Source organism: Coturnix japonica, chromosome 19, assembly GCF_001577835.2.
Source record: "Coturnix japonica isolate 7356 chromosome 19, Coturnix japonica 2.1, whole genome shotgun sequence".
Lineage (NCBI taxonomy): Eukaryota > Metazoa > Chordata > Aves > Galliformes > Phasianidae > Coturnix > Coturnix japonica.
In genome coordinates this window covers 6,284,423-6,305,057 of record NC_029534.1, presented here as the reverse complement: position 1 = coordinate 6,305,057, position 20,635 = coordinate 6,284,423, and the positions used below count along the sequence as shown (strand labels likewise).

The window sequence follows — 20,635 nt, the reverse complement described above, 5'->3', positions numbered from 1 at the left end:
TGCCAAGGTATGGATTCTGTCCTACAACAGGTTTAAAACGATGAATGCAATTGAGAACAATCTGCAGTATCAGCTTTAAAGAAGGCGAGTTTTGCGGCATATTGAACATGAGAACATCATGCATCTGTGTGATTCGTGCTTATGTGCACATTGAATTTGTAAATATAAGCATTATATAAATTATATAATGCATTATTATGAATACCATTTTATACTTAGCAGCAAGCTCCCAAAAAAATCAAAGAGAGGAGCAGTCTCATCACACTATATTTGTCTAAGCATAACATCTAATGGGCTTCCAAGGATTTGCCATCGAAACAGACAGGTCCCATCCGTATTGATGGATATATAGATCCTACTGTGCCCCAACTATGGGGCAGTATCATCAGTGGGTGTAATAATGCAAAATATTTTATGCATATTTCTACATTGGAATAGTACTTTTTAGCTCTTTATTATCAATAATCAGAGGGGATGCATACGTGGGAATCCAGGGTTTAAAACGTAGGCGAATATGAGCTACTCTTAAAGCAAGTCACATAAAACTGAGCATTTTAACGCCATAAACTTCCCAGTCTATTAGAAATAAAGCACGTTTGTATTTTAAGAGGTTTTCCAAGTGCAAGTGTGATTTACATTGTTCAGACGCTCGCAGTTATTATTCATTTCCGTGAAGCAATGCCCAGGAGAATGGCTTTGCATGATTCATCTGAAACTTGTGCCATTTCTGCCTTTTCTGTTTATACCTGTGTAGATGGCAGTTTTGCATTGCTTCAGATTCTTTTTTCTCTCCCAAAGCCATATTTTCCCTCTGAAATACCCAAACAAACGCTGTGTCCTTTACGTTACAAATATTAGCAATTCATACACAATTCTTCATACATTCTATCTGTTGGCTCTAAAAAAACATAAAATAATCATATAGTAGTCAGGAACTATTAAGGTCATTTCCTCTAGAAGAATTATGTTTTGACCGGATTTTTCAATTTTTGCTATGGTAACACATGGCCAACCAGAATAAGAAGGCCCATCTGGTTGCAATTGGCTTCAGCTACTATATTTTCGACTGCTGCTAAGATTTTGCATACTAAACTAGGACTTAAGATTTGTTTTAGATAGTCTTCTACAAAGGAGGAGATTCCTAAACAGCTTTAACTCAGTAGTGACATTTTCAAAAATGATTTTAAAGTGGATTTTTTTCCCTTCTACTACTATCAGAATCAGCACGATTGCATTTGTACGGTATCTTAAGTTCTGAAGATAAATGCATAGAGGAAGACAAAAACCCATCCACAAATGTTTCTAATATAAATACTGTGTACCTGCAAGTGTATGTTGTGTTGAGATCAATACTCTTCCCAAGTTTTGATTTGAAATATTTAGAAGAAATAGATTACAACAAAGCATGACTGCTTCTGACACTGAAACTATGTGACAGTGGACCTGTTCAACCAGCTTGGAGTGAAATTTCTCTCTCATCACATCTCAGGAAGACCTCCTGCTAAACAAACACCTGGGTGGGGAACGGAGCTGGTTGAACCAGGACTGCAAGCCTGGGCCTACATCCATTTTTACTGGCTTGCTACAATCCACACCCATTGCTTCTTCCTAGAAGTCTTCCATTTTACATATTCTTAGAAACTTTTAATACAACTTATTGCTACTTTTAAACACAGCAAAGCTGCTTTAACAAACCACAAAGAAACAAGATTGGCAGCAGCCACTGCATGATCAAATGTGAATTTTTGTTTTTATTTTTTAAAGAAGGTAATATTTATCACATACAAGCTTACGTTCACTTCATGGTGTATTATGGACCTCTATACCTTCTGAAGCAATTAACCAAGCAGTACATGAGATGCTGTGAAAGGAGATTTATGAGATTGTTGCACTTACTAAGCGTCAGCTACAACAAGCTGCATATTCGCAGAACAAGGAAGTCTTTTTAAGATTAGTGCCTGATAAGGGAGTAAATAAACCATACACCAAACAGGAATAATAATCTAAGCACTGAAGTTATTAAACCTACTGTGCATCAAATCACCTCACCACTGTACATGATGAAAACTTGTGAAAATAAACACCTGATAAATCATTCATGCAAAGACACTATTAAATATCAACTTATACAACGTACACAATCAAATAAAAATTTCAGGACAGATTTATTAGCTTGTGGATGTTCCTAATTATTTGAAAACCTGTAGTCTTGCTCCCAATAGTAACTGCAATCCGTAATAGGACTCTAAATCTCAAAGGGAGGGGGGGGGAAGAAGTCACTTAGTGAAGCAATGAGGAGTTAAAAGAGAGAAAATTAAAGAAATCTTGTAATATAAACCAAACATATGGTGGGCAAGGGCAGCATCCCTTGCATCAGCACTGTTACCTTGTCACTACCAACAAGCCTTACTATAAGTATGAACTCTAAGGTACAATGCAGAAGGCATAGCAGAAGGAAGGCAGGGGAAGATTTATTGCATTCAATTATTTTTGTTTAAAAGTTTCCTCTGGGGCACAAGCACATAATATATTGTACTTTCCATTACCTGGCGCAAATGTAAAACATACCTGAAAAACACATTTCATGCTTATAACATATTAAAATAACAAGTAAGATGTCATGGCAGCAGTTTGATAGATTAACTGCCAGTTACTGATGTTGTACTATATTAGTTAACAGCAAATTAATATCATCAGGCATATTTCCTCTCTTATACCCAAAAAATATTAGTATGGAAACAATGTTTCCCATAAATTCTTTCCACTAGATTCCAGAATAGGGCTTTTAATCTAATCTGGGACAAGATAAGCAGCTATTTATTCACTTATTATCAAAAGTACTACTCAATTGAAACTTCTACCTCCGTTATCTTTTGCAATTTAAGACCTGTTATGAGACTAAAAACCTACACGGATGTCCCCATGATTTTTTCCCTATGATATTGATTGTACTTGACACACACACACTTGTACTTTATGAAGCAGCCCTTAAAAAGCATTTCAACAAATTGTACCGAGCCGACAACAACTGTACCTGCTATAAAATGAGACCAGATGCTTTCATCAACACCTTTCATTTACATTTATGTAGCACTGTAGATTCACCATTCTTAAAAACAAAAATGAAATGAAAATGTACTTGTTTAGGCTTCATACACCCAGCCTTATTTATGACACAACCCTAATCATCTAGAATGTACTGTCATATTATTCCCTTTGTTTTGTTGTCCACATTCTTTTCCTATGCAAGGAAAGCAAATAAACAAGTATGAAAGACATTTATATAAAACTTAGATGTAAACTAAAGTCTAAAGAATAATCATGTTGAACATCTGCTTAAGCTTGGTTTTTTATGCTTAGCATTCTGCATGCTCTACTGGATGTGCATTTCAATATAACATCAATGAAATAAGTGATACATTGCTACTTGATTTTCCTGTTTCCATCAGCAGAAAAAGTCTGCATGTTAGATACAGCTAATAAACTTCAGCTTCCATTTAGATGAGAATCTGTTAAGCTTCAAACAAGTTCTTCAAAAGTTATCTAAAACTCACCAGGTAACCCTACTGTATTTACTCTGCATTACAAAGCTTTCTCTTCCTCTCTAAAAGAATTCAGTTTCTCAGTTACCAGAATACCATCTTCCACTGTCAAAATTAATAGGTGCAAAGGGAAGTTCTCTAACAGTTGGTACTAGCAGTACCAGATAAGCCAGCCCTTCTAGGTGGGTAACCATAACTACAAATACAGTTGACTTTCATGACTGGATCAGGAGTAGTAATTCTATTTAAGGCAGCCTTGGGACAACAATGCAAGCCTGTGGCTGTGGCTCCAAGCAACACTCCTGACCTGTGACTTACACATCAGTTCCTAGCTTAGGCTTCCATACCCAGGCTGCTATTTTGCTTCCTGTCTGACTCCAGAGCCACTGTCTACAACCCCACTACTTCCACCACTTACTCCTGCTTCCTGGGAGCTCCAGTGAAGGCCTGTTTGTTCCACACATTCACAACTTTTCATCCAGTTACTGTTTTCAGTTGGGAATCAAAGTTCCCTCCGTTGTCCCCAGTTCTGAAGGTTCAAAGCATAGGGTTGATACGATATGGCTGACATGCTTATGTTTCAGTAAAGCATGAGCAGTGAAGAAATTTCATAGCCCAAATTCATTAGTTATGCATACATAATCTCATTAGTGACAGTCCAAAAATCATGACTCAGGTCTCTGAAAGCCTGAGAATGAGACAGTCTACAAGACTGAATTATACATCTCTGTTCTTCTGTTTAAGAATGTTTGGCTTGTTTCAACCTTTACTGTAAAATCCTGAGGACTAAAAAAATCACTTCAAAGAAAGCTGATGTTCATCCACGCCCACTCACTTCTAGGAACTGAAGATTCATCAAAGCAACCAACCGCTCTCCTGCTCCCTGCAAAGAATGCTTCAGAAACTCTGTGCACTTTGTCTCCATAACATCATCTACACAAATGAAGGTAAAAAAAGTACCTTGGCTGTTTAAAAGGAAACAGGCAAAAAAGGCAAACTGAAAGGATATCATGTAAGTGCTAACATTAATACCATTTTCATGTAGCATGTCATGCAGCAGCTAGATGACTGGTATTCATGTTCTTTTGTAGGAGCAGCTAATAATATATCTTACCCCTCCTTTACAAAACAACTTGTTTCCAGGCTTCTAACATAGATTAAGTTATGACAACATAAACCCAACAGACTTCAGAGTCACTCTATTGAAAAACACAGCAAAGAAGGAAGATTCAATCTGCATCCAGGTCATTGAGGACAAATGAGCTACATAAGCTGACATTCCTAGATATTGCCAAAAGAGAAAGAAAATCAATAGTATCTTATGTGACGAGCAATCATCTTTAATCAAACCAAACAACTGCTTGAGAACTCTCCTGTGATAATATGAGACCTGTTAATGCAGTAAAATATGATGTGCTACAAGATAGATAAATGGTTTCCTTTGAAGGATCAGGATGGCATTTATTACAAAAATACTGGTAATAAGATGATATGTAGAGAAGAGAGAATACTTTGGGTACATTCGCTCGTTCTGTAAGCCCAAAGCCATAAATAAGTAAACACATATCTCTATTCAATCCATATTTTAATATTTCACAGATCCAGACCACAAGCAAGGATATATTGAAAGAAGCAGATCTGATAATTAAAAAAGAGGCAACACAAGACTGCAGCTGTTCCTGCTTAAGCACACAGCTTCAGAAAACTTTCTTTGGTTTTGCAACCTTGACTTAAGGCATCTGTCCTGGTTTCCTTCAGCAGAAAAAGAACTTGAAACATGCTGCTCAAGAAAGCTACCTTCCATTCACAGCATCTCTGTTTCTTTCCTTTAATGAAAGAAACGCATTTGTATAGAATTCAGGGGAAATAATCTGATACGTATAAAAACCTAAGTGCTGAACTAAAAATTGTTCTGAGATTATTAATATTTTTTTTTAGTGTTAAGAAAAGACTGTAAAAAAAAAGTCAAAGTGCATTCAGTATATTTTAAATAAAAATGGACTGTGCCTACTTTATTAAGAATCTATTAAGTGTTCTTAATGTAAAGGGGGGGAAGAAAGAAGTTCTGTGCAGGAATCCTAAAAGACCAAGTATCAAAAAACCAGTGGAATGTGTAGCCCAGTGAAAGGTTCAGTATCTAATGATAACAGCACAGCAGTGATTCAAAAGCAAATAAATCCTGCCAGAATGAAAAATCAATGAGCTTTGAGAAATTCTGACAATGAAAAGGTCTCTCTCCGTGTGAGATCAAGTGGAGAAGCCCCATTAACAGAGCAGCCATCTGCTTTTTTTTGCTTCTTACGTACTGTACAACTATTTATGCTACTTTCTCCTACATGAATACAGAGGCATCCACAATTGAGCAAAATAGGTCCAAACTTTGCAAATTAAAAGAGCATTTGCAAATCAGACACAACTTCAGCTGGCTGCACACAAGAACCAACAAATCCACAAGGCTCTGAGCTCACAGATCTCACTGAAGAAACCAATTGTTCACACACCCAGAAACCAAACATTTGTGGAAGTTCTTTTGAAAGAGCACCATCTGACACAACGGTGGGCATGGAGTTTAAGAAATCAGCAGCTTCATGTCAAACAGATAACACGATTTCCATGAACGCTGCTAAGTAAAAACCTCTTTGGAAGTGAAGAAAAAAAGCTGTGTGATCAACTTACATCCTTCTTGAGTTGCCTCCTGTGACTGCCCACCAAGTCATCATCATCATCATCATAGTCTGGTGCGGGTTGGAAGGGACCTTAGAGATCATCGAGTCCAACCCCCGGGATTCGAACCTCCTGTGTAGCAGAGCGGCACTTCTACCACTTGCACCACAGGGGGGATTCGAACCCGGGCCCCGGTGTTGCAAAGCGGCATTCCTACCACTGCGCCACCAGGGCACAAAGTCAATGCCTTTCTCGCTCTACGTTTCTCACGCAGAGACTGATGTGCACAACATGGAGTAAGAAATTTCACAAGAGGTTCAGCATAACAAGAAGGGACTAGATAACAGAAGCTTAAAAGTTTTAAAAATAGAAAAATTAAAAATCCCACACTGTTGTTTACTAAATTGGCTTTGGTTCATTCCCTGAAGGTGACACTCACAATAAACTCCAGCGAAACGAGTGGTTTGGATTTGGTGTCTGTTTTATCTGACGGTTGAGGTCTTGCTATAAGAATGTAAACATTCAAGTTTCATTCCCGGTTATTCCTGCTTTTTATGCCTTTCAAAGCAACAAAATATTTGGGAAATTAATTAATAAAAAGTTAAAGAAATGCATAATATATGCAATATAATTGAACATCTGCATTTACTCAAACACCCCAAATAAAACTGGGTTCTTAATCCCAGTCAGTCATGTGAATGGTACACTGTAGAGGAAAGTAATGAATGTTTTGGCTACAGCGCTAATTCTTTTAAGTGAATAAATACATTTGCTTTAAAAGTAATGCAAAACATGCATATTCCTGTCCACATTCTCAAGAGCTGTCTCTTCTTCCCCATCCTGTATTTAATGTACAAACATTTCTTCAATTTAGTACAGTTACACAGCTAATTAAGAGAGTACACTAGTTCTTTACCACTAGCATTCAGTTCTGTTTCTCTTCAACAAACAATATTCTTCAAAACTGAAAGCATTATATGAGCAGACTGACTTTATAAGGTTCTCGAGTTTATGACATGAGAAAAACATTTTCTCATACTATAAATTCCAATGATTTATTTTAAACTGATTTTTCCAGCCCCGCTGATGAACTTACATGTACAATATTGGTTTACCTTTTAAACAGAAAAAGCAGTAATGCATCAGAAAGAAACAAACCCAACCACCCACCACTGGCTTTATGAGTTACAATAAAAACCCAAACTATCATTCACATAATTGCTGTTTGTATGTCTATTTTTTCCTTTTCCCTGAAATATCCTAAAATGCTGAAGCTAGCCATAGAATATAGATATACATCAAGCAAAACAGTGCTTTATGGTGATAAAAGGGATGACAACGGTTTAAGAGATAAAAGTGCCTGTTTGCGTCCCAGAAGAATGAACTGTAACCTCTTAGTAAGGAGGTTCAAAGTAAAGCTTACTCAAAAAAAAAACAAACCCCAAACTTCTCTGTAAGCTACATATTTCTTACAGCTAAAAAGAATGTACAGTACTATCATGGCTTACTACCATTTCTCAGATGATTTCCAAATGTTTCATTATTCCATAGCATGGGATACAGTTTCTGATCCAGATGCTTAAAAGAACAAATCTAACAAAGAAACTTAATCTGAGCTAGACTTGGCAAATTTTCCAGAAAAAGGAGTAGAATGATGTTTTGGAAGCTGCTCAAACAAAAGCCAAAATAGAAATATGCCTCTTTCAACCATACCCTAGGCTGCTGTTAAAAATAAAAGGACACTTATAGTTTCCACAAGTGTGAACTGCAGCTGAGGTTTATGAAATATAAAATGTAGATGTCAAAACTGCCCAAGAAAAGTTGTTTGCTTTTGGGTGTTTTTTTGTTGTTTTTTTTTTTTAATTTTATCTGAACTTACAACAACCACTTTTTCCACTGCATTTAAAAAAAGTAATATATAATTGAAAGGTCTTATGTGTACAAGAAAAAAAACTTTACTAATTAGAATGAATATACTTTTTAGTTTTATATTAGCATATCTTTAAAAATAGATCACACAGAAGGATATAAACGGGGAAAAACAGCCATAAATCCACTAAATAATCCGCGTGCTTCTATATGAACTTTAACCTGACCGTTTCAAAGCACTTAATGAGCACAAGCTAAATGTATGCAGAAGTTTTTTCCATTTACATATCAGGAAACCATAGGATAGAGAACTCAGAGAAGTTCGGAGTCACGTACAATTTACGTGAATTCAAATGTGCTGAGGTATTGTTTTATCTGATAGTACTCTTTCCTTCCCCGAAGACAGGCATGGCTAAATCTTTGTATAGCCACGCATCTATCTATAAACACCATAAAAATCTTTAAAATCGTGGCCAATTTTTTTATTATTATTATTTCAAGCCCTTCAGAGAGGAGAAAACCGAATTTATCCTTGGCTCCAATGACTTCAGGCAAAGAATTTGGCCAAATGTTTGTATTCCATCAAGAGGAAGAAACTATGAACTTAATAAAAATAACCAATACCATATACAAATTACATATGGAAGAATGGTGGTAATTGTCTGTCTTTCCACCCCCTACCTTATATTATTGCTGTATGGTAGCAATTTAAGGGCTAGAAAAGTTCCCAAACTAGAATTCCTGCACTGAAAGTCCCAGACATAGACACTACATAAAGTATTCCTGCACACTGCACGCCACAGCCTGCATGGGCTGAGATATACATACTGTAGAGTTTAATTATGTAAATCTATCATACTTATGTCACACAACTTAATTTTCTTCTAATTTCCCAGAAATGAGAAATGCTTCACAGAACCCAGAAGTATCCAACTCAGAAAACATCTGCAACAAATCTCATTCACTTTTTCATTCTACTACAGCCACTTGGCTCTTAAAGAGTAAAAAATGGCTTTCACTTAGTAAGATTAGTGTCAAACTACTTGAAAGTACACTCACTTTAAGAATGAAAGTCAAACTGCAAATATTCTTACCTTGACTGGATATTTGCATTTTAAGAGAGAACAGGAATTAACAAAAAGGTAGAGGTTCAGTGTACAGAACTGATGAGAAGTTTCAGTGCATCTGGTGAACGAATGCTTTGTGGCATTCAGATGCTTTAACAGTTTATCATTTAATTATGTAAAAATGTACAGTAAAACTTCAAAAAAGGTCTCATATAATAACGTGTATGAGATGTTTAGACTCATGTCAACGAATCGTGGAGCTTTTAAATTTTTCCTGTGAATGATTGCTATTCTGTTTTGAATTCACACCCATAATGGCCAAGATATTTCCCATACTGATAACAAAGAGAGTTTTTGTTACTGGTGATCGAGGGGTCAGTGGCAGCTGCACTATGTGACTGACATAATCAGTATAAAATACCAGCTTGTCACAATGGATGCTCATTAGAATATAAAACAATCAGAATGTTGAATCTGTAATTTCAGCAGCTGCTACTGTACACTTCCCATAACTCAGTAGGATTCAGCTATCGGTGCAATAGCTTCCTGCTTTCCCAGATCTAGTTTTGATGATAAAACTGTTTGTGGGCTTATACCATAAATCAGATTCCTGAAAATGATCCGGTATAAAAAACACTCCCACAAAACAATGGTAATATCTTTAATCCAAACCATTCCAGAAATACATTTTCCAGTGCAGCTTCACAAAGAGCTGCCCTAACGCAACAGAGGACTACATTGCTGTCAAAGTCCAGCCTTGGAATTTAAGAAAAGAAATAAAAATTGGCCTATGAACTCCAAAGTCTCCCTCCTCTGCCCATGCTCTTTTTCTCATACCAGTTCTACAGCAGCCCCACAGACTGGTGTGGATCCAAGCAGGCCCATTGCCAGTGAACTGGGTCCATCTAAACAATGCAGTCTTAAGATGAGAAGGGTGCAAGATTATGGGTGTAAGACTACATCGAAAGAGCAATTGTCTGTCAGCACCAACGATAAAAGACATCCTTAGGTAAAGTACGTTGCATGGGATGTTATGACATCATCCTACAGTCCTTAAAGAAGCATACATAACTTCATGCCTCTAACCCAAGCAACAAAGAAAACTGGGAAAGAAAACATATCAATGCATTTACCGGTATCTCCTTATTTACCCTCATAATTACTCCTTACATACATGTAGACATTTACAGAAGCTGATGAAATGGTATTTTTGGAAAGTAAATCAACCTGGCTGAGCACCATTAATTGTGCCATGATAACACCTGGAAGAAGAAACAGACTTGGTGACCTAAGAAGTCGGTTCTGTCCCTGTGCTTTGTAAGCCTGATTCTGCAGCCATCCTTATCTAATCAGAAGTTACTCAAGAGTTATTTCTTCTTGCCAGCAGCCATTGTAATATTAATCTGTAAGCTTTAAAGTATCTGGCACTGTAATTCATGAGGCAGAGGAAAATTCAAGTCTTAGAAGACAACAAAAGCACAAACAACTGTAAGGGGGCATTCAGTGCCTGACATGTTTCTCACTAATGAGGATTTAGTTTCACTTAAATATAGCCCTCAAAGAACTCAGTAAACAATAATGTAATCAGTGTCTGATACATAGAGCTTTCAGGCTTATCAAAGAATAACACAAGCACAGACACAACAGAAAGTACAAGGAAGATTTTGCAATGACAACATGGTGTACACACTTGTATCTAAGACAATCATTTACCCTTATTTCCGGAGTCATAAACCCATTTCTTCTTCTTCAATAAGGTACATTCAGCAGCTTTAAGAATATTCACAAAAAGGCTGCAAGCATTCTTTCAATGAGAAGGTAGAGGTATCCTGCTAATACTTTTTTCAGCGTGTTCTATACAATTCAAGATTTAGTGCCATCTGAAAACAGCAAAGACCACAGAGAGAAGAAAAGACAGAAACAGCAGAAATGAATGTATTTTTGTTAAAGTGAAAATAAAAAGCACGGTGGATCCGAGGTTTCTTTCAGCCACACGACCAATAGTGAACAACAGCACAGTAAAAAGTTGGTGTCTGCATTAAAAACTTTCATTTTTATTTTTTGGAAGATATCTGTCATTCATAAATATTCAGGAATGATCCATTAAACATGAAATGTTTAAAGAATAATTTCTGACTAACCTGCTCCATTTATTTTAGCTCTGTATGCAGCAACCACCACACTGAAATAGTGCCAGCTGACATCAGCAACTATTCAAGACCAGCCAAATGCAGTTACGACTCCAAAATTATTTAATGTAAGTAATGTTGGATGAATGGTATCCTCCTGACTCTCAAAGATATACCTATTTTGGTGCTCAAATGTAACAAATAATTGCCAGCTAAGAATGCCTTTCTTCAGAAATACTCACTGCATTTAGGTTAGACTGTCAACAACAGGCTAAGAAAGCATAAGCCGTTGTAATTGTTTTCATGATGCTTTTTGACAACAAATCTTGCATCTAAAATCTGACTACTCACAATTTCTAAACCAGATTATAAAGCTAAACCCATGCAAACCCTTAATGGATCAGGGTTTTATTTCTAGCGCTGCAAAAACTTCAGTTGTGGCCAAGTCTTATCAGCTATGGTGGCAGACAGATTACAGAAGATGTGCCACGGATAAGTACGAAGCACCACCAGCTTAAACCAATTACACACTTAGCATGAAGTTGTCAAACTACAGACAAATGCCAAATCCTAACATTTAATTTCTATAGCGCTTATGAATCTTAAGGAGAATTATACTGAAAAGAGAGCCTGTAATAAATGCAAGGACTGGGAGAACATAAAGGTAGAAGGAACAGTGTTGGGAAATGGAAGCTTTTAATTGTGTGTAAATAAGAGAACCATGCTAACTGAAGAATTACCATTAATGAATCTACACTGTTTTTTATTTTACCGTAAGTCAACAGAGTTCAAGCTTACCTGCATTTATTCATTAGCTGACATACCTACTAAGTTATACCTTAAATTAGGCCAGCTGGCAGTACTTTCTTACACAACAAGGAATAGCGTAAGCACAAAACAATCCATAGCTGTCCTAATTCCTCCTTACGGGCAGGAAAACGTGTGATAAAATGCATGTTTTGTGATTCACTTCCTCTGGTTTACTTGCTTCAGCGCTGTTAACCTGTAGCTTCTGATGGTCTTCCACAGCACTCTTAGACTGGATAAAAAAATCTAGACAATCACTGTACCATTTAAGGCACATAATTAGCAATTATTTCATGCACACTTCACAATAATAATCTGTTACGTACTAAGGGGAAAGAAACATTAATGAGCTACTTCTGGTGCTGCTCTGTGTACTGTGTTTGCATAATAATGAGGTCCAATCTGCTGGAAAACACATAAAGGACAAATTAATAAGGTCGTCATTTTTGTCTAATGATGCTTAATACAGTTTTAGCAATCTGCTCAAGACAAAAGACGGTCACTCAGACATAGCCGATTATGCATTCGCGTGGCAGATGAAATCTTTATTAAACAGAATGATGAATCTGATTAACATGCGATAACAAATATACAGTCTGCGAAAATGACCGTGCCACCTCCTGCAAGCATCCCTCACGTCGACTATTAAGGCTTTACTCAGATTGAGGTCAGACTGGTATTCCCGATAGGCGCATTAAGATAAAAGTTTGCCAAATGTGGTAACATGATGAGCAAAACAATATCCTGTTATATAAAAGCTACTGCCTCAACAGCTGACTGTCTAATCGGTGAGAGCAACAACTCCTTAATAAGTTTAAAAACTTAATTGTCAAAGTTTCATTCACCTTTTAACATAGAGAAGAATTATATTAGCATGGCTCGATCTTAAAAAGCACTCCACTTTGAAGTGCTGTCATCTACCAAGTTGTTCTCAATGCACAAAGACCACCAACATGAATACATGATTCCTAGAGTCGTTTAAGGAAGATAAATAACAATATGAACTTATATGCCACCGATGTCACATAAAGCCTGAATAACCTAATGGAGGTTTCTAGGTCAGTGGTTAGCATGTGATGTAATTGAATTTGTAGAAAGATAACAGCAAATCTAAAAATCTTATTTTCAATATAAATGTGTAATAATATATATATAAGAGTAGGTTCTCAAGAAAAGATTCACAAAATTTAATTTGATAATCACACCTGCAAGTTAACTCATGAAAATACAGCATCACATCTAGTGGGTTACCAGCCCTAGAAGTAAATCACAGATATCAAACCTAGTGATTCTGCATTAAGCTTGCTTTGCTACATGATTTCTATTAAATGAATAATTCCTCATCTTCCAGAACCAACTGTACTTGATTTATAGAGAGCACATGACACGAAGTACTTTAAGATGACATACGATACCTCGTGACAATGTACATGATTTAACATGGGACAGGCAGCAGTACAGACTACAGTGTTAATTTCACTACCAATATATTGCTCATACAGCAGGATCTGGTATTCAAAGATGCATAACTGGGAGCTAAAACTGACTGACTCAGTCACACTTCTTCACTTTAATGCATGTGTGTTTGCTCTGGCATATGGCAGCATATAACAAATCATAATTTCATACTCCCTTTACTCATTCTACATGTCTTCATTTACATTCACATATTCCCAATTCAAGAAAAACAGCCACTTGATTTAAAGCAAGGAGATGATAGAATTAAAGCTGTATTTACCTCTAAGGTCATTCATTCCCAGCCCATTCTACCTTTCTAAATAAGTAACATTTTTACCAAAGAAAAAAACAGAATAGCGGCTTCTCCACAACACTCACATTCAAGTCATCTGCCATATAAATCTAGTCATGGCACATACAGTTTGCAACAGATCCAAAAGGAGAGATGTCAGTTCTGACAATTGTTTCACAGGTCTATTGAAGATAATGGGATTTTTTTTTCCCCCCGAGTCTCTTTGAAACAAAGACTTGCATTAAGAGATTAGATATGTTTCTACTGAAAGCCACCAGCTTGCAGAATGACTCCCCAAAGCCAGATGTGGTCTTTTTTAGCCTGTGTTGCTCTTCCCTAGCCTAGGAGCTTACCAAGATTTCTTTCCACTGGATGGAAATAGAACATAAGAAGAGAAACAGATATATTCAGGAAACATAACAATTAACCACATGTTTCTAGGTAAAGAAACAGAGGAAGTTAAGAGCTGCAGGTAAGCAAAGAGCACAACACTTGTTTATGTTACACTAGCAAAAGCACATACTTGCAAACCCAATACCAGCTGATTACACTTTTGTACCTGCTACACCTGCTATGAAGAGCAGCCCTGTCCCCCTTCAATTGCCTACATGGAGAGCTGCATGAATTAAACCGCTGACACTGTTCAGTTTGCACAGCTAGTATTGAAAAACATCAAAGTGGAATTAAATTTGATTATCATACATTAAATTCATTTATCTTTCTACCCACAATATAAATGGAGGAAAATTCAGGAGACAGGTATCCTAAGGATATTTGCAAAGTTCATTCAGGATGAATCCTGTCTTTATCTTAAAGCAAAGCATTATTAAATGTACAATAAAGTATACATACCTTTCTCATCTAGATTTCAAAGAGTTCTATTGACTCTTTGCTAACAGTGTTTGCTAACCTTAATGGTAACACAGTACATATAATTTTTGTCTTGTTGACTCCTTTAGACCTTATTCATGTTAATGATTCAGGGTCTGATGCATAACTGATGCTTTGTTCTGATTTTCCCTTCATGAAAGACGTGGATAGCTGCTGTCTCTTTTCCTACCCCTCTTCATAAAGCATAATACTACAGACACGGCCTCAAATTAGATGTAAATGATGACAAATGTATTAGGATATCTGAATTCAGTTTTTAATATTGAAAATAATTTCAAATGTGTGTGGTAGAAATAATACATAATTCATCTAGGGAAAATTTTCATTCTGACTTTAAAAAAATTATATTAAAATATTTACTATCATTCAGTAATCATTTTAACATACAAAGTAAACCAATTTACTTACCCATGACTGTACTTCACTGCTGAAATGAGTAACCTCAGCTCCTATCAAAGGGCATGGAGACACTGACTGGAAAAGGCAGTTCCTGCACTGTAAGTAACTTGTCAGAGAATACTCCTTCTCATTCCAAACAGCATTTAAAGATAAACTGGCATTTGTGCCTTTCAGAAAGAAAGAAAGAGATGCTTTACATCATCATTGAGATTTATTCTCAAAATGTTAAGAGATCCTAAGCTGCACTTCACAATTCAGAACTTAATTTTCCTATTTTAGCAGAAAGTTACACGATCAGGAATTCCTGCTCATCTCTGCAAATTCATCAGAATTTAAAATAGAGCCTTTGTGACATAACTGATAGACAATTGTGCCATCCTAATAGTAGAAGTGCCCACACACTTGCAAATATCAGTACTTTCCTCGTGGCTTCTGTCACCTGAATGTTGAAGGATCACACACTGCAAAGTCTGATACCTGGCTTCACTTCCTATCAAACACACAGAGAGACCTACTTTATATATCCAGTGTGGCGGGGTACGCACCTCTAATTCCAGGAGTTTTATTTGTTATAAGGAATGTGAACAATTCTCTACTATCCTTATACATTCTTTTTGATGAGAATATTATGGAAGGATATGAGAAATTTGGGAATGGAGAGGAGCCTGGTGTCCATCGTAAGTGTTTGGTTAAACATAAAGAGTTCCACAGATTTTAGCAGAGTTCTGCTGCTGGCTGGGTGGGAATGTGAGCAGCCTGGTCTAGAGGGAGGTGTCCCTGCTGGTACCAGGAGGGTTAGAATGATGATCTTAAAGATCCCTTCCAACCCAAACAATTTTATGATTCTATGTTATCCAGTCAACAGTTCTCCTCATAAGTTTTGAAGTATTCTCCTCAGTTATCTACAGGTCAAAGACACAGTATGTGGCTGATGTTTTTGTCACTCATGTCTTTCAGCATGGTAGCGCTGCTTTATTGATTGTTTCAACCCTTTGACGTTCCCTGAGATTTTCAGAAATGTTCATAAACATTGGGAGGAGGTCACAAACACTGCATTGTAGATACTGAATATGTGAAAGATGTGATACTTTGATTTAAGTAATAATACCATCTGCTTCAAGGAGAAAGCAAATGGCCAGAGAACTTCCTTCACACCCAGAGAAGCACTGCTGGTCATTGGACTTACTTTGAACTTCTATAAACTTATGCAGAAACAATAGAAGAGCGTTTCAATTAAAGAACCGCTGCAAACTCAACTACCACACTGGCAATAAAATATAACATCATAAAATGAATTATTTCCTAGCAAAAACATAATGAAGCAAGATGCTAGAGAGGTGATGATCAGAAAAATGAAGTCAGGGTTACCCAACAACAGGTAACCAAAAAATCAATACCAAGATCTTACTGACACAAAGAAAGCAGTGATTGCAGCAACCACATTTAGCCAATGGCCAACAAAGAAAACAAGTAGAGGGTACATTTTATAACTTGGTATTGAGTCGCTCAAAAGGAGGAAATTCCCTAATAAGGAAAATTTACAGACAAAGATTTAGTACAGCTTTGAACGTTTTATATAACAATTTAATGAAAGACAGGTTACAGCCTTTTTTGTATGCTCAGATGTTTCTCTTGGCTCATAAACGTTTTCCAGTAAAAATATCTACAAAACTTCTATAAGTGTATATTGGAGAGAAGTATTAATGGGGCAAAAGACTCGTACTGGTCCTCTCAATAGAAGGAAATTTCATATGTAGATCAAGAGATAAAAACACATTACCAAAATCAGGAGTACCTGGAGGAAATGAAAAGTATTCCTTTTAAAGCTAAAGGGCTTGACAAATGCTAAGTGGTATTTACCAGTAATCAGCAAAATTTACCTTTGTTTTTCACTGGCGTCTGATAAATCTTCAAAGTTTCCTTAAGATGACTGAGACTCGCAACATCTGAGATGACCAACATCACGTTATCATCATCTGAAGTGACATCTAGTTTACATGTACATTTATTAGTGGATTCCTTACTTCTTACATGAGTATTTTTGAAGAGTTTCAAGATTATTTTCAGCTCAATATCACCATGACAAGTTTTTCTCAAAATGCCTACAATTTAGAAAGTAGGGTGTAAGACTTACATACACACATGGTTTTGAATACAGCACTGTTCAAACACACTGCAAACTTTCCACATTTACAAGATGGTAATTTAGGCCCCGATCCAATACCGACTGAAGTCAGTGAAAAGACTTCTATTAATGTAAATGGACCTTGGAAGAGGGCCTTATTTTAGTTTTTTTTTAATGCATCCAGAATTTGCTTTTCAACAGATAGTTTTCCTTGTGCTACAGCTTCCAAATTGACTAATGAGTTTGAATTCATTTTGAATAAAGTCACATATTTAAAATGTTCTTCAAACCATGGCAGATTATTATGTTTTAAAATTCTCATCAACTGACATTTAAAATTCAATTTAAACAGCATTAAACTTCTTGCTGACAATGGACACCATGGTAACTGCTAGCATTAAAGTACCTCGGCAATTCTTAGTGACTTTATTTAACACATAGGATTGCTTCAAGAGCTTTTCTTCTCGCTACTATCTCTTCTTTGACGACAGTTCTGCTAATGAGCTTCTGGGGCCTTAAAGAAGGGATGTGTAAAGATCCCATAGCATAGTGGTTGCTGTAAGCATAACTCTGGGTAAGAAACAGGTCTCTGCTTTTGTCTCCATCTCAATCTTCCTATCATTTCCAGTACCACCCAAAAATCCAGCATTCTGGCTTTCCTTCAAGCTCCAGAGATGTACTTCAATGCATAGAAAGCCTTCTTAACTTTCAGTTTGTAAAACTGGGACCAGTTAAATCCACACTAAAACAACTATCACAAAAAAAATCCTACATTCTCCTGGAAGACAATGATTTCATATATTAAGTATATTAAGCCACTATTTCTATTGTTTCTGCATACAACTGATGACAACATCCTATAATTAGATCATTACCACATATGACCTAATTGAAAATACAGGGCGTTTATTTTAAAATAGAAGAGCTATTACCAATACCAACTTTTAGACTTTCCCAACCTGAAGAACAGTAGAGGCAATTTCAGAACACATCTCATTTCTTAAAACATACCAGTGGAGGACAAAAGAGCAAACTGAATTAATATGTAGGTTACATAGTGAAGAACAGCAATGTGATCCTACAGTTCCAGTTTGTAAGTAGAACTCAGGGCAGCTTCATTACAACTTGTGTTAGTTCCCTGGAGTTATTGTGCCTAGATACTACCAACTGGTAGGAAATTAACGCCTAATCCTGAGAAGCAACACACCCCAGTGAATGGGTGATTGTGTTACAAATAAGATCTTTCAGCCTTCCACATAATGCCAGGACCTTCATAATGCCAGTTGCCTTCAGTTAACTATTCAATGCCATTCAGATTCCCATTGCATTTCAAGGTAATATATGAATGTATCTGGAACACAATCAAGTGAGATAAATCTGTCTGGAAAATTACATCAAGAGTAATTTATTTTTACTGAAATATCACTTAGAATTTCCAGTAGAGAAATTAGCCAATTATTTTAAATTAACCCCTGAGTATCCAGCACTATGAAAGTAAAAGGGTTAAGAATCCTACAGTTCCCAGCCTGAAACAACCAACCAGTTGTGTAGGTCTTACCTTCTGCTTTTGGTAGTATTTCTGCCCCGCAGATAATACAATAAAGTCCTCTCTTGCAAGGTCGTTTGTTTTCCTTCTAATAAGCCAACATATGAGTTAATGTGAATAGACCTTTGCATATACTAGCTGTGCATCCATGTACATTTAAAGATTTAAAACATAAACACATTAATAAATTTATCATAACTACTTGAGATATGAAACGCTCACATTTATTCAACTCAACGTTTATCATTTATATTAACTCACAATGTATTAATTTCTAAAATCATTTAACCTAACCTAAATAGAAATAGCTTTGTATAAAATGAGATGTTTTACAGCCAATAATGCAGAAGACTATCAGAGATTTTGACTAGAATTTTGCAGAGAAATCTTGAAAAGTGGTCAACTACTCTTTCAATATGATTATTTTCTTACACTGCAAGTCATAGAATCATGAAGGCTGGAAAAGAACTCATCAACCCTACCCTAAAAATTGCCTTTGAACCAGAAATTGGAAGCATGGCTTATACTGAGGCAGGAATCCCATGTACAGTGGGTTACAATCAGTAACAATACAGTTTGAGTGTATATGCCTGCAATAGCTGTGGCTTCCATCTATGCTAACAGGACTTGGTAACACTCGACCTTTCGTTTCACACGAGAACCAAGGGTTTCTATTGAGTGTAAAGACTTAGAGCAAACCATACAGACTACAAATGATACAGACACACAATGATGCTGTGTGTTTATCTACGTATCATTTAAAAGATTATGTAATAGATACTACTTCCCCTGCACTTTAACACTCAACAGTAACCACTTCAACACTCATACTTGATCTACAAGGTACCTTTCTTTCACAGGTGTTTCCTCTTGCCCTAACAGTAGCTTTTCCTCTTCTGTACTGTCTCTGAACTTTCAATCCTTTAACAAAGTCAAGATATACTGATTAGACATTAGAGATCATGCCAACCTAATAGATACAAGAAGAATAATTTAGCTTTTCTACATTTGGGAAATCAAACAACCGTAGGAAAGTTGGTTCATTGATTTTGCTCCCCTTCCACTTCCAGACAGGGAAGAAGGGTATTTAATTTACTATTCCAAATTGCCATAAATTTTTTAACTAAAGAAAACAAATTCTTACCACTGAGATACTAAATGTTATAATTAGATAGAAGGATGAACAAAAATAGAATTTATACAGCTTTTACACCAAAAGAAACTGCCCCTCTTCCTCCTTCTCCACCTCTCCCCCATTTCCTGTGGGACAGTTCTGTCCAGAAGCCAGTCCCACAGGGAGCTGCAACCACCTTACGATGTCCTGATATTCAATCAACTACTTAAATTTAAATCTAAATTAGCCATGGTTATCTTTAGATATGTTTTATGTTTAAATGGCTCTCAATGCTTGCTTCTACCCTATCAAGTGGGAGCATGGACACAGTTACCATCAGTACCTGATGACTATGAGAATTCCATAAACCTAAATGTGATTCTAACATGGCACCAATAAAAGAAAATGCTTAAACACTGCATCACAGCAAAGGAACAATATTCTCTTCCCAGCCTTGGACCTAATTTTATAAAGTTGTATTTATTGCATAAAGAAGAGAGACAATTTAAATCACTTTTGACATGAACACATTCACAGCTACGTAGAGGTGGACATCAGAATGCTATTTAGATGAGCTGCTATGGAAAATGACCAGTAAAATTTCACTCAGCTCTCAATCAGAACACATAAATAACTATAAAACAGTTGTAAAAAACTTTGCATCTGCATATTAACACATGATGGAAACAAACAATCTTTTCTTGAAAATCATGCCTGACATTTTATTACAGC

At 36.4% G+C, this 20,635-nt stretch overlaps 1 protein-coding gene across 11 annotated transcripts in view; it reads right to left on the bottom strand.

Moving 5' to 3' along the window:
• The window catches only part of BRIP1 (BRCA1 interacting protein C-terminal helicase 1), a 117,791-nt gene that overhangs the window by 48,239 nt on the left and 48,917 nt on the right, over nt 1-20,635 (bottom strand). For 9 of the 11 annotated variants that reach the window (XR_001558973.2, XR_004309330.1, XR_004309329.1 and 6 more), the window contains exons 21-24: nt 19,637-19,710; nt 18,802-18,877; nt 16,999-17,220; nt 15,128-15,285 (exon numbers count right to left, since the gene is read on the bottom strand). Coding sequence is in view for 2 of the 11 variants with exons in the window: in XM_015880606.2 (XP_015736092.1) it covers nt 15,128-15,285; nt 16,999-17,220; nt 18,802-18,877; nt 19,637-19,710 (530 nt within the window). In the remaining 9 variants the exon portion in view is untranslated. Of the gene's footprint in view, nt 1-10,855; nt 11,023-15,127; nt 15,286-16,998; nt 17,221-18,801; nt 18,878-19,636; nt 19,711-20,635 lie in introns of those variants that run through there. The other 2 variants (XR_004309334.1, XM_015880609.1) reach the window with 2 other exon arrangements.